We start from the raw sequence: 15,625 nt of genomic DNA on the forward strand, positions 1-15,625 counted from the left end.
GTCTCTTTTTTTTTTCCTTTAGCTCTTGCAGAGATGATGCATGAAAAGATGTTCAGTTGACATCTGTGATTGCTGTCTCATGCAGATGGGTCTCACACGTTAGTGCATCTCATGGTAGTCACCATGTTTGTTTTATTACAGCTGTCTTGTTGTAAGAAGAAGTGCCAATATTTATTTTGTTTTTGAGTGGATTCTAGGGTCAGTTTGCCTTCTTTTTTTTTTTTTTGGCATATACCAAAAGTATACCGATGAACACTTACATATTTTGTTGAATAATTTACCTTTGAGATATGCAAAGCATAATGTCCTGTTTTCTTTGGTTTCGGGTACTTAAGTTGTTCATGTGGGTTCCTTGGTATGGAACAGTTTGAGGGTTTGTTTTTTTCAGCTGATGTTTTATGTTAATAAAAGGTCCAAAGTGTTTGGGTTTTTTTGTAGTCAGATATAGTTTATGAGAGCTGCTCATGACCTTGTCACTGACATTCAATTGGTTTTCCCATGGATCTTTTGGTTGTGAATGTTTTTTCATGAAAAGGAATCATTACCACAGAAGATAGTTGTTTTTTAGTATTATTTTAAGTTTGCAAGTATGGTTCAACTGCAGGTGTAAGGGTCCATATGGCTCTCAGTGTGAGCTCAAATCCTGTGTCACCACTAAAGATTTGCATTGCACAAGGTTGCGTTCCTGTGATAAGCACTAATAATTTCAAGTGTTTTAACTGTAATTCCTTTGATTGTGTGTTTTGTGCAGTGTGTTTCATATTTTTGTTGTTGTCATGCTTGCTTGAGATTGTTTGTACAGATTTGTTTCATGAAGTCTGGTGAGTGAGTGGAAGATGCGTGCTTTATTTATTGTTTCAGTAAGAGCTTTACAGCACTTGCAGCGCAGTTAGGTCTTAAATATGCTGAATATTAGAAGTGTTACAAGAGAGTAACAAAGACAAAAAAGGTGGAGGAGATATAAGGGAGACCTACGGGAACAAACCACACTGGACAGAGCACCTGCCAACCACCCACAAAGATATGTGCAGAGCTGAGTTGTGTTTTATGTGCTTCCATCTACTGTTTCTGACTAGCATTTACGTGGGATGCATTTGTTTTGCAAACTGAATACTGAATATGTTAAAAATAAGTTTTGTTAGAGTTGGTGAGAGGTGAGATATAATCTTCTTGGGGGGGGGGGGTTCTTTTTAATAAATGGTTTCCTTTAAGTCCTTTTCTTTTATTTCTTTTATCTGTATAGATCTACACGGTTATTTTAATTTATGATCCCATTATGCAACTCTTGAACCATTGGCAATTTGTCTGTCTATATATGTATATTTGGAACTGCAATTTTTAAACCCATGATGGGTGGTAAATGTGTCTCCTGTCCTTATATCATGTTATATATTATATATTAATACATAGGTGCAAAGTATCATTCTTTAACACAGGAATATGTCAAAATTTTACTGCTCTGGAATGAGTAATTAAAAAAACAAACAAAAACTGCTATGACTCTCAACCATATGGAAAAAAATCCTGATTATTCAGTGGGCCCAATGGTGCTTAATATATTGATATCATATTTCTCTGATCCTGAAACACTCCCATTTAAAATGATTGGAGGTATACAGTGACTTCTACCAAACTTTTCAGGAACAGCTGATTTTTACTGTGGGCGTTAATTTCTGTTGCACAAATTAATTTTCCTGAAAAAATGTTACTCTTTTTATATTATGTAAGCAAGCTTTGTGGAAGTATTTACTGGCTGAGAGTGTGTGGTGACTTGCCTAGTTTGCTGAATGATGATAATGTCGAGTTTTCACTTGTCAGAATAGTTTAGGCGGAATCAGAGAATTAGACTAGCCAGCGCTTTTTCAAGCAAAATAGCCTAAAATTCAGCAAGATTCACCTTTTATATATCTTATGTTATACTGTGTTAAAAGGAAAATACCTTTGTCTGACTAGCACTGTCTGCTACTCGTCGATACCTTCATCATCGTCGTAGCTCTATTGCTTTAGAAATAAAGTCTACGGGAATTTTTTTTGGCTATCTTTTCTTAAAAGGGATAATAGTTCAAGGGCTTGAGAACTTCAATCGTTGAATAGTTGTTGTTATTGTTAAAGCTAAAGGTTGATTAAAGTCTTACTTTATTGTGAAGCACCCAGAGCCACCAGGGAGTGGGCTGTATAGAAATGATCTTTATTATTATTATTATTATTATTATTATTATTATTATTATTATTATTATCATTAAATGGCCAGCCAAGTTTCCAATATAAAACAAATGTTTGGTTAGCCTACTGTTCATGAAAAAATCTCTTAGTCTTTTTGGGGCAATAAGAACTGCAGATCATCTGATCCTGAAAAATGAGGTCTTTTGTTTTCAGCAAGCTGGTTCTTTAATGTGCAATTTTCTTTCATGAGATAAACATAATAATGGAAATACATGGTAAGTTTGTAAAGTTTCAATTCTATGTGCCGATGCTGACATGAAATTCTTGGTATGGAACTGAAGTGCTCTGTTCTGTTGTTCTTCCTAAATCACAGTTTTGTGTTCAGAGTGGGAGCTGTCAACTCATGGTGCTTGTCTCGTGTGTTAATGTACCTGGTACAGTCCCCAGTTTATGCTGGTATGATTTCATTGAATGCTATTTGCACTACTGTTTTGTTTCTTATGTTCTTCATGGTCTCAGTTGTTGAATTTTTGAGTACAAACAGAATATTTGAAAGTCTCATCTGCGTGTCATGTTTGTTAGAGAAACCTTGGCATGTTAGAGAAACCTCGACATTTTTAAGTGCGAAAAGAGCAAACCCATGAGGGCTCAACTGCATGGGAAACTCAAAATTATGACTATGGGGGTGTAAATGAATCTAGCATTTAAAGTGAAGGGAGGGGGGGGGGAATATGCACTTTGAAAATTCTTTCAGTATTAATGAATATGAATGCCCTAAAAAATGGTACTTACTTTCTTGAAAGACAGCATGCATCATGAAAAGATTTGACTATAGGCAAAATTTAAATGTAGTGCTCTGCATATCGAATATCCCTGTTGTAGGATACCTGACTAGTCTGAGATTTTCCGGGGAACTGACGAAGAAGAAGTGGTTGGAGTAATTAGAGGGGGTTCGTAAATATATAAAAGTTATGACTTTGTGCTGATCAACTGCTGTGGACTCTAGGGTCACTGGACTCTTTATGTGAAATTTCTTATTGCTAATGATACAAATGTACTGATATTATTGTGTTTGTGTGTTGTATATTGAATCTGGTTTGCCTGATGTGTGCAAAGTTAAAAATAGACTGCTGTGGATTTTTACAGCTTTGTTTTAAGGAAGTAACAAATGTTTGTGTTGGACTGAACTTTGCTGAACAGTGAAAGTGGAATCCGATAATATGTTTTTTGAATGGAAGGATGCCCTTTTTTTTCTCCTGATTGCATTTGAAAGTATGGGGGAACTGATAAGATGATTTTGTTCAAAGTTTTATGATTGCTTGTTTGGGGGTTTTTTTGTGTGTGTCTGCTTGACATTAACGTCATCTTGACACCTCATAGTATCTTCCTACTTCTGGAAGTCTTTTGGATATTTTCTAAACATTGTTCAAAAGGATAGAAACATTCTGGGGGAGTGTTGTTTTTGGGGGGTTTTTTTTACCTGGGAAGCAGATGTTTGTAGGGACTCGAATAAAATATGGGTGCTTGTCTCAGTGATTTTTTTTTGGGGGGGGGGGGGGAGTGGGGGGTATGATACGGGGTTAAAAAAACATAGGCATTTTCTGTGACACTGTCTCTACAATGTATCAAGAATTTGTACATATTATATCTCAGGTACAAAACAAGATTGCCGTTTCTGCAAAATTCTATTTTTGAGAGATAAAAGAATTATGACTTTGAATGGAAAGAAATATGGCTTTGATTACACTCACTCATCACCATAATTTTGAACATGAAATCTGCAGTTGTAATATCTTTGCTTTGTATTTTGAGCAACATAAAATGTTTTTTTCACTGGATCACACCACATAATAATAATTTAATATGTTGCCATTTTGTCACTCACACCATAATTTATTGGTTCACGGCTATTATTGCTTTCACCTTGCTTTTGATACGGGACTTCTTTTTTTTCACTGTCCGTTCAGGCTTTTTAAGACTTGAAAGATAAGTGTGCTTGTCTTCCTTTAAAGTCAAGCGGTTTATTCCCAGAGGGTGCTGAGTTCACAATGTTTTTCTGTTGTTGTGAAACAGTACTTTGTAATTGTAGTAAGTAAGTAAGTAGCATTAGTGCCTTGCAAACACGTAAATGCCCAGAGTGTGGGGGCACTTATAGATCTTTGTTTGTGGGATCGTGAGGGGCTGGATCAGAGTTACAGATGATGTATGGTGCACTGGTCAGTTGCATTCAATGTCTTTGTCTGCAGTCTGGACTATTCCACACTGTATTTTACAGGTAGTTAGTTGTATGTTCTTGGGATTTTTTTTTTTTTTAAACTTTGTCCTGCCTTTACAGAATTACTGTAAGCTGGTTGTGTGGAAAAAAATTAATGCATCCAGAAGTGAGCATGCCTTTTGACATGCAGATTATAAAGTAAATAGTGCATCATACGATCAAAAGAATGCGTCATTTTTTCCACGTCTTAAAGTAAAGATTCTGGTACTTTTTGGTCTTCTTGACTCTACCTCTTGGGCTTCCAGATGAAAAGGCAGCTTAAGTCATTGACTGAGCTCTTCCATTCCTGCTTTTCGTTGTTTGTCATATAAGAGCAGGCGGCCTGAGGCACTGATATAAAACACAGGGTGAAAATGTAAGCATGTTCTGTGTGACTAACAGTAAAAGTCTGTGAGACGGTCCCCCTTCTTAACTTTAACCAATGCATTATAAAGTCTCCACATTTCATTTGTTTCCCCTGAAGTGTCAGGAACTCTGGGAAACAATATCTCCATTGAAAGAGCAGCAGGGTTAGCTTTCCATTGCGTAGAATTGTAATAGAGAATTTGAAAGTAAAAGTAATGGTCTTTGTGGTGTAACAGTAAGTAAGACTCATCACTGATGCTCTTGAAAGTCTGATTCCCTTGTAAGGAGATTTTTTTTTCTATCGAGTGTCTTCATCTATCTGCTGGGATTTTGTATCTCCACTCAGTTGATGTAAACCCTGAAAGGTTTAGGTAGTGTCGATGGGGGCGTAAAATGTAAAACAAAAGCAATAATTAAGTCCACCCCTCCGCATATTTTCAAGTCTTATGAAATAAATACCATCCATTTTTCCCCTACTTTTACACCAATATTTTATTATGTCACGCCACAGCTGTCACTTCACTGCAGTTGCTGCTGACATGACTCAGATCTGTGCCAAGCTTGGGGCTGACTTGTTTCTTTGTGTTGTGTGATGGTCTGTGTAACATGTTATTTTGAGTGATTGGTCCGATGGCATATATTTGACAAAATGACAAGTACCTTTGTTGTTGTAAATAAATACAGATGACATACGATTTTGTGTAGCTTTTGTAAATTATTATTTGTGTAGTCTTGTGTCAGAGTGTTACAGTTTTAAAGGTGGGGAGTTGGTGTGTGCTCTGATGTGGTTTGCTCCTTCTTTCCTATCAAACATCTATCATCCTTATTATCTTTTCTTCTTTTTTTGTGTTTTGTTACTCTCTTCAAACACCTCTAATCCTTGGCATTTATATTTGGCCTTATTGTGCTGTGTAAAAATTGTAAAACTCTTTTACTAAAACTCTTCACACATAAAGTTGCGGTTGTTAAAGGGGCTCTGAAGTTTTTATCTCCATCTACTACCTTTTTAATAAGGTTACTCTCATTCCAATCTGTTCTGAGTGAAATGTGAATGTCATTATATTTCTGGAGGCGGACTTTTTTAAAATTTTTGAGTAAAGAGAAATAGGTGGTTAGCGGGTACTCCAGTGTGGTTTGCTCCTTTCCTATCAAACATCTGTCGTCTTTATCTCTCCTCATTTTATTTGTTACTTTCTTGTAGCACCTCTAAACTTCAGCGCTTATGTGACCTAATCCTTATTGTGTCACAAGTACAATAAAATGCTTACTAAAACAACAGTAAGGAAAAAGAAGCACATCACTGTGACAACGGCCATTTAGAAAAGGGAAAAAGCAAGACCGACAGACGGAAGCTACAGAGGGAAAGAAAAGAAGTGGCTACAAAAAGATTTCACAAAAGTAAGTTAGTATTATTAGCATCAACTACTTTATTTCAAGCAAATCTCCAGAATTGACGATATCGCAGGTCATATTCGCTATTCATCACCTAAAAATGAATGAGTTCACAGTTGTATATGATAAAAAATATCCAGTTGGTCAAAAGTATCTTCCTCAAGTTGATCTTTGGAATAACAATTAATCAATCAAAGAAGTCTGCAACCTCACAGCAATGGACTAAACTCAAACTTATATCATCGGTGACTGACTCAAACCATGTATCGCCAAATTAGGTCAAACATTAGGGTAAGGGATAAAGAAATTTCTCTCTTATTGTCGTTCCAGAATTGTTGAATAAAACTAGTGTAGGATGTTCCTTTTACTGATTACAGTGTCACTGATTGTGAGCCGATCTGAGTCTGAGGAAATCAGGAACTTGACACCGCTGGGCCACTTTGACTTTTTGTGCTAGTCTGAAAGCTAGGATTTTACTGATTATTATGTACTTAAAATTTTTCAGTTATTTCTTTTTGAAGCGGAGATATTTTATTTTAAAGTAACAAAATGCAAAAAGGTATGATTAAGAACTAAGTGACACCACTTGTTTCTTTTTAATATCTAAATGGAAAATAAATGAGAAAAATATTTCAAAGTGGTTTGTACAAGAAACAGCTCTTGAATTATTATATTCTGAAATGGTGAGGAAATACGTAACTCAAAATTGATTAGAGATCTTGCCTCACAGACTATTTTTGCCCACATCGCGGTTCGAGGTTTAGTGACATGTTCCTGATTTCCTCAGACCAGCTCACAGTTGTTATAACATTAACAGTTGTGAATAACTTAATCTCAGACAATAATTGAAAAGACATGCCTGATCTAATTTGGTGGATATATACACGGTACGAGTCAGACACATAAAATATTTGATTATGAATAATAAAGATTTTACTAGGACTAAGAAGGAGGTTTCAGATATGGGACAAAAATAAGATAAGATTGCTTAATTACGGAGGAGAGATGTTCATTAGATGGAAAAGAGAAGATCTGCAGATGTGTTCACATTCTAAGACCTCTATGACACTGGAGACCTGCATGACTCTGGGACTATATCTCTACACATAATGGTACACGCTACTTCTTTGTTTCTGTTTGGAACCAGTGTCTTCAACAAAAGCAAAGAGTCTGATTTTTCCATATTGGATACTTTGAAAATTAAGTAACTTACACTTTGACAATATACAGTGCTGCATTTATGGATTCATAATGAAATCATCAAACTTACCCTATGCATTGACCATCCGCCTTTTTATTCATCCTTTCATTCATCTCTTCACTCACCAAGCCACTGATTTCATTATACATTACAGTTAAACTGATCAGTTCCTTTGTCTCCCACACTTCAATCCACTCAACTATTAACTCAATCATTCTTTGATCAAATATTCATCCATCACTTGATGTGCCATCCATCATAGTTCATTATTTCAATGATAATCAACAAAATATTAACAAATCCTCTAAAAATATTTTTAAAATATTTGGGCAGAGTAGCGGCAGTCAAGCTCCAGTTTCATTACTACTTGAGCAAATGTCCATTTCTATTTCCAGTAATCAAAGCATAATGGAATCATCGAAATTGTAGATGGTTGATAAATCATCCTGAAGAATAAAAATGTGCTCTACATTTTTAAAAGGCTACAATTCAAAGGTATTCATGTAAAAAAAATTGTATGGTTTATCCTTCTCTGGTCAAGTTGCTCCTGATTATTTCGAACCCCTTCACTATTAAACCTGCTTCATAATCCTCCCACAGAGCATGCATACTGTTGTGGACACACTACTGAAGCAGTTACTTGAAAACCAACTGAAGAAACTGATGAATTTCAAGTTTCAAATGTTGACAGTTATATTCATCTCAAGTTCTTACTCAAATTCCTAGGCTCTTCAGTATTCATAGAATCAGTTTCGTAATATAGACCAAGATCTTAGATAGCTTCAGCTTAAACATTGATGCTACTACCAGGAAAGAAAGTCAGACCAAAGCACAAAAAAACAAACATGTAGACAATATTAAATACAAGTAAATTAAACAACATAGCTAGTTTCTCCGAACGTCCTTAATTGAAAAGTAAAGAACTTCCATGGTGTATTTCACTCAGGAAAACAAAGCAGTGATGAGAATACAAGTGTACTTAGTCAAGAGATAATTACTAATAATTTTTAAACTACTAAATGTATGAAACGATACAAAATTGAAAGAAAATGGCGGATATTTTGAATGGAGAAAGGCAGGTTTTCATGGTGTAAACAATTTTTCAGTGAGACGAAATCACAGGGGAAAGGCAAAACATCACAAGTACAAAATAAAAATGTCTGTAAACATTGGAAAAATACACATATTATAAATATCATTATATATCTTTACAATATAACATGTGTGTATATGTACGTACAGATTTCTCGGGTTTGTGAGACTTCACTGAGACCATGGGTGGCGGCAACATGATAACATTAATATCTAGCTGGACAAATTTTAACTGCTGGTCTCCACAGCCGAAAGGTTTCAGCTGTAAGCACAACAAGCCCAAAAATATTACTTTCCAATGCACCGACACTGTGCCAGTCATCAAATGGAGCTCCCAGTTCAGATCTGAAAAGTTCAGCTGTAGGAAATATTATATTGAGCAAAAGTCCTTCACAACACATCAGGCATGTGAAACACACAAAAACAAGAAAATCAAATTAGAAAAAACAAAATGAAGTAGAGGGTGAATAGTGAGATCATCTCTCAGTACTCTTAGAAATTCATCCAAATTGTTCAGAGTAATTTAAACGAAAAAAAAATCATATCAAATAAATGCTGCAGTACTTTGAATGTCTCGATCCAACTCAACAGTTTTCACAACTCCCATTCTGGCACAGTAGGTAGAAGAATGTTGTCTACATACTGAAGTTTGATATCTGAAATTAATTAAGGTGGAAATTTTCCTTATCCTTCCAGAACTACGGTAACTCTCAATTCAGCGTTAGGCATGTGCCCCGTCATAGGTACGACCATAATTGTTGCTTAAAGGGTTATAAGCTTCTCTTCTATAGAAAAGTGATCATGCAAGAACAGAATACTTGATGGATACCCATGACAGTTCAACTAAAAACGAAAACAGTAAAAAAAACAATTATCCAGAGAAACACTTAAATTTTACCACAATGAAAAATTAGATAATATTGTAAAAGAGAGAAAAACAATTAAAACATAACAACAAAAGAACAAGCATTACAGGAGCAAAAATCCAAGAAAACAAAACAATTAATTCTTTTTCACATTATGCTGGGGAGCATAGCCAAACTTTCACAAAAAATAGTTCTAATCAAACAACAATTTTGCAAATAAAATGCAACAGAGCAATAATAATATGATGGATGGTGGGACTTTCATGGAGTAAACTCCGTCATAACAGGAGCAGAGAGACAGAAAGTGTCGATCAAGTGACAGTGTAATGATCTGCGAGCACAACACAGAGCTCGTCATAGCTGAACACAAAACAAGGAATTCCAAAACAAACAGTCATATTTAACACCCTTTAAAACTTATTCTTTATAAAATGCACAAACTCAGCAAAGAAAAAAAAACCACTAAAGAAAATCATACACATGTGTCTGCATGGCACAGACTTGCATATATATAAATATTTGTGTGCACAGAAACATGAAATATAAACACAAATCTGGGACAAAAATTTGCCAACATATCAACTGGCAGACAGACATATTTTTCTGTCCAAGCATAAACCAGTATAACAACAATTTTCTTCAAATTATATACCTTTCAGTGTTCATTTCACCACATGTGACCTTCCCCATCTAACATCTCACTTCTTTCTCTTCACTTAATTGTTCTAGTGAAAAGAAAAAAGGAGGACAAAATGTCAGAAAAAAAATCACATCAAGAAAAAAAAGAATGATTCTAAATGTGTTCTGATTCAACTCATTCGTTCCTGGAAAAAAACTGCATTGATTTTTCTATCTTTCTTAATCATCAACACCACTGACTAAAAATGTCCACAAAATTGATAGTGACATAAATTTTCAACACAAAGGAACATCAGCAAGGAGAAACTAACAAAAAGGAGAGCATTCCTTCACCAAATTGCCATTTTTAAACTTTAAATTTCACAGAACTGGTACCTCGCAGTTTTTTCCAGAAAAAAATTACAAAAGCAGGAAAGCTCTATCGACACACTATAAAGCTGAGGCACAACTAATCAGACAGAGATTATCTAATTTTTTTCCACGGAATATTTCCTCTTTGCAAAGCAAAACTAATCAGGAGCAAAAGTTTTATTTATCTTAAGAACAATCAGAATTTCATGTAGTAGGACGTGTTGTGAACAAAGAGTCAACTTAGAAGCAATGTTTAAGGCACGTGGAAATCATTTTATATTTAAAATATCATCCCAACTTTTAAAAACTTTATTAAATGTTTTGGGGCTTATAGGGGCTTCATTCTAAACAACTAGAAAGTTGATCAGAAATGAAGGATTGGGTGCATAATAATAATAATAGACAGCATTTGTATAGCGTTAATTCCCGCTCAACAGCAAGCTCTATGCATTTTACAATCTACATTATTACCCAAGCAGACTTGATAGCATTCCGAAACAATCTCAACTTCCTGGGAAGTATACAGTGTATGATATATCTTGTTATTGAACCATTTGCTACTGGTCAAATTTTGTTCCTTCACTCACATGAGATGTTGAGATCTCACAATTTCCTTGTTAACCTGACCTTAAACACCTTTCCAGCATCTATCACATCTCTGTCGCTATCTGGCTTGACAAAGTCCTGCAACTGGACAATTCTTGTATAAAGACCAGAAGGGGGAAAAATGCCATCCTGACATTTTTTAAAGTGAATTTGAGCAATCTCAGTTTTTAAAGTTAAAAATCTTATGTCGTAAAAAAACGCCAAACAATTTTCGGCCTTACCATTTCAGTCTTCTTACCCCTAGCTAAAATTTACCCTTAAATGTCAGTGTTTAAGATTATTTAGGAGCCAGGCACACTCAGCTGAAAACTGAAAAGAAACAAAAATTTAGTCACATAATGGCATTCTTTACCAGATGAAAAAGGGTACCGATACTATGCCCGGTAGAAAAGTAAATGTAAATGATTAAAAGCCCATCTGCATACATAGACATTTCTTTGGCCAATATTCGGGAGTTTTGCAACAAACAAACTGGGTAGATTTGAACAGTTGTAGCACAGTGAGGCTTACGTCGCACCCATAGCTTTCTTCAACCTCTTCAAATTGTCCAGAGTGACTTGGTCGTTGGGTTTCAGCTTCAGGGCGTTGTTGTAGGCTTGCTCCGCCTTGCTGTACTTGCTGTTGATGTGCAGCATCGCGCCCAGGTTCATCCACGCCGATGCTTCCTGTCATTGACATTGAAGAAGATACTTAACACTTGCGAATGATAATAAGAATAATAAATAGCATTTGTATAGCGCATGTCCCCACTAGAAAGCAAGCTCTATGAGCTTTACACTATATTATTACCCGAGCAGACCATAGAACACTCAGAAACATTCTCAGCTTCCCGGGAAGCATACAGTGCAAGCAGCTGGTTAAGCGCTCAAACACTAACAAACTGACAAGATCTTTCACTTTCACCTGGGTGAAGTGGGTAAAATTCGTGTAAAGTGCCTTTCCCAAGGACAGCAACGTCGGGCCCATGGCTCAAACCCCCGAACCCGCAACCTCACGATTATGAGTCCGGTAGCCTAACCAGTTACCAGATAGCACAGTTACCGGATTTGCACAAAATATAGATGCCAAAATAAAAAAGAAATGGGAGTAATTAAAAAACTGTGCTCTTATGTTTCCGATTCTAAAAAGAAGTAGGCTCTAAACCAAATTCTCTTTCGTCCTTGTGTTTACCTCATCTGAGCACTGGAATTTTGGCATGAAGTAGTCTTGCAGTAGGAAAGTATAGATCTATTATCAGAATCTGCTTAGGATTATAGTCATTACTTTTTCTTCTTATTGTTGTGTTTACCAAGTCATCATCAAGATATAATCATTACTATCATTATTTTAAATCTCCTCTATTAACATTCACTCAAAAATGAAAGTTGTTGAAAGTATGGTAAAGATTTTCTCCCAAATAGTTCTCATAATCAAAATCAAGAATTTCAGTTACGCTTAAAATAGTTTTGTACTGACCTTGGAATTCAGTTTTACAGCTTTGATGTACAGTTCCTCTGCCTTTTGCTTCTTGTCAAGTTGTCTGGAACCAGAAACAAAAAAAACCAATGAGACGTTGAAAAGAAAAACCAAAGGAATAAAAAAACAAAAGAACAAAAATAATTTGCTTGCAATAGCTCGCATTATGAAATTTACACTAGATGAATATTATCTATTACCTCTTATATAATACAATTCTTGGCGGTACTGGAATGGTAAAAAAAACATGTTGATATAGCCTACATAGAATTTAAATTACATATTACTTTCTTCATAAGAATTCAATATGAAGATAAAAATAAAGCTGACAATAACACACCTATCACATCAGATGCATCTTTTAACCTCATACAACAAACTAAGTAAAGTGAAAGAATACAAGCAAAGAAAAAAACAGCAACATTTTTCTAATGATAATAAAAAGATAAACCCATCTCAGCCCCCTCTCCCCCAACCCAAAACCATTAAATTACATAAAACTTCATAAAAAGAAAGATTGAGGGATCATGCATAATATGCACATACACACAATAACATGAACACGGCACACAAAAACACAAGAACACAAGACACCACACACACAAACACACAAAAAGACACACAATCACACAAACCCATAACCGCCCATACCAACACACACACATACACAAACCCATATACACACACTCATACACACACACATACACACATACACATACACAAACATTTACTTAAAACATAGAAAAACTTAATGGATCATTAAGAGTCTACCTGAAAAGATTGGCAGCATTATAAACAATTTCAAAGTCATCAGCCTTCTCAACCAGCAGTCTGTCGTATATTTCCCCAGCATACTTGAGACGGTTCATCGCAGTATAAAGTTGGGCTGAAAGTTTGAAAATTAAGAGGTCAGAAGTCAACAGGGATTATGGGTAAGTCTGTACATGATGTATTTTGGAAGTGAACCAATACTGTTCATCTTCAAACGGGTTATCTTTTAGTTTACATCCGAGTCAGTACAAAACAGCCACATTTCAAGTTGAGCTGAAAGTTTGAAAGAAAGAGGCCAGACGGCAACTGGGATTATGGGTAACTCTGTATTCAGGAAGTGATAATAAGGTTCAGTTTCAAAAGTGGTTAACTTTTAGTAAACAGTGAATCAGTACATAGCAGCCACATTTTAAAAGGGGTTAACTTTACTTTAAGTAAAGAGAAGTACGTTGAAATAAAACTGACAGACAGACAGACTCAGACAGACAGACTCAGACAGACAGACAGGCAGACAGGCAGGCAGGCAGGCAGACAAGCAGAGAGGTAGGTAGGTAAGTAGGTAGGTGGGTGGGTAGGTGGGTACCTAGTAAGTAGGTAGGTAGATAGATAGGCAGGCAGGCAGGCAGGCTGTCAGGAAGGAAAACAGGCAGACAGAAAGAAAGACAGACAGATATACAAATAGACAGGCAGGCAGAGAGATAGGTAGATAGATAGATAGATTTATCTATCAGACAGACAGACAGGGGAGACCAACCTTGATGATGATCCACTGTCAGATCCGTTGGATTGACGGCCTTTGCTTTATCTAGCCAGGCTAAGGCTTCCTGGCCGTCATTCTGTGGACAGTTAGGAAAGAGGGCAGCTGATGAGACATGGTTGGGTGCAGACGATCTTTGGGAGACAGTGGGGAAATACTGTTCCCTCTAGCATGAACTTGACAACCATTTATTAAAAAAGTATTGAGGTGATCAATTAAATATGTTGGGTGGGTGATTGACAGGAGCCGTGGTGCGGTTTGCTCCTTCTTTCCAGTCAAACATCTATCATCCAAAACTCTCCTCCTTCTATTTTGTTTGATACTCTCGTGTAACACCTCTAATCTTCGGCACTTATTTGACCTATTTATGCTGCAAGTGTCGTAAAACTCTTACTTGTACATAAATCTATTGACCTTTTCAGCAGGGCTTTAAGTTTTTTTTGCTCTACTCATTATTCAAAACAGGATATCATGTTCATACAAAAGGGCACAGAATTCATGTGATCTTGTGACAGGAGCAGTCAGACACAGATAAGTACATCATCGTTATGAGAATTATAGTTTACATAGAGCATGTGAATATTACATTTTATTACTTCCTTCAAAGTCAGATGTACTATACCAAAAGGAAGGAAAACTTGGAATGATTTTCTAGTTCTGTTTATAACTATGTAAAACAAAAACTTGAACTTATAGGAAATTAAAAACTGAAATGTTTAATTGTGGATATGTTTTACATCCCCATTAATATAGTCTTTAACATTTTTCTTCAGGTGAGAAGTCCTATCATGTTTAACTGGCACTTGATTTTTTTTTTAATGGAAATTTTGAGCTACCAGAATTTCATATAACTCAAAACTGAAGCCTTTTCTACATCAATATCAGTAATGATCAGCATAATGAAGTGCAGTAATGAACAGCAATAACAATTAGCATCATGCACATTATCACACCACTGACCTTTGCTTGCATGAGCTTCGACATGGTCAAGTGAGCTGGGATGTGGTCAGGCTTGGCTTTAAGGGCATCTCGGTACCACTTCTCCGCCTCCTCCATTTGGCCCATCTTGAAGTAGACTTCACCTGGAAGTAGTTGGGGTTTTTTTTTCTAATTTAGTCATGTATCACATGCATTGTAGGTGTTCATTAAGATGGACTGAAAACATGTAAACATTATTTCATTATACAAATTCTTTTTTTTACTGTAGCCAACATCATTATCAATTCAATAATTAGCCATCACTTCCTTGGAAGTGTGTGTCATTTATAATTTATGCAGTTTCACAGAAGTCTCTTCCATAAAATGTGTAGCATGCTTTATGTGAAGAGAGCCAATTGCCTTAAACACTGAATAAAATACCTATTTACATACATCACTTCCCTGAAGAAAGATCATACAAGTTGGAGATATGTAAAGACTAACAACCTGTTCCACTGCACATCCCTAGATGATATGAGAGGTATACTTTTCCCTCCGAGACCTAACAATGACAAGACACTCTATGGAGCAATACAGCAACTGCAGCAAACCTGCACTTATCACTATTGGGCACTGAACAGAAGGGCGAGGGCCCAGCTGCTGCTGGATCGATAACAACAATAACCACAACAACAACAACAACAACAACAACAACAACAACAACAAAAATTAAGACTAAAAATCACAAGATCAGAAAAAGAACAAAAGGAACAAAACCGTGCAGTTACTCAAGG

General features: G+C 36.0%; 1 protein-coding gene across 1 annotated transcript in view; it reads right to left on the reverse strand.

Moving 5' to 3' along the window:
• Positions 1–10,775: 10,775 nt before the first annotated feature.
• LOC101851239 (protein O-mannosyl-transferase TMTC2) overlaps positions 10,776–15,625 on the reverse strand; it is a gene marked incomplete in the record, with an annotated part of 90,456 nt that continues 85,606 nt past the window's right edge. The window contains 5 exon segments of the mRNA XM_013087969.2: positions 10,776–11,595; positions 12,386–12,449; positions 13,157–13,271; positions 13,911–13,992; positions 14,874–14,995. Coding sequence (XP_012943423.1) covers positions 11,437–11,595; positions 12,386–12,449; positions 13,157–13,271; positions 13,911–13,992; positions 14,874–14,995 — 542 coding nt within the window.

The sequence above is a fragment of the Aplysia californica genome, unplaced genomic scaffold, assembly GCF_000002075.1.
Source record: "Aplysia californica isolate F4 #8 unplaced genomic scaffold, AplCal3.0 scaffold00022, whole genome shotgun sequence".
Taxonomy (NCBI): domain Eukaryota; kingdom Metazoa; phylum Mollusca; class Gastropoda; order Aplysiida; family Aplysiidae; genus Aplysia; species Aplysia californica.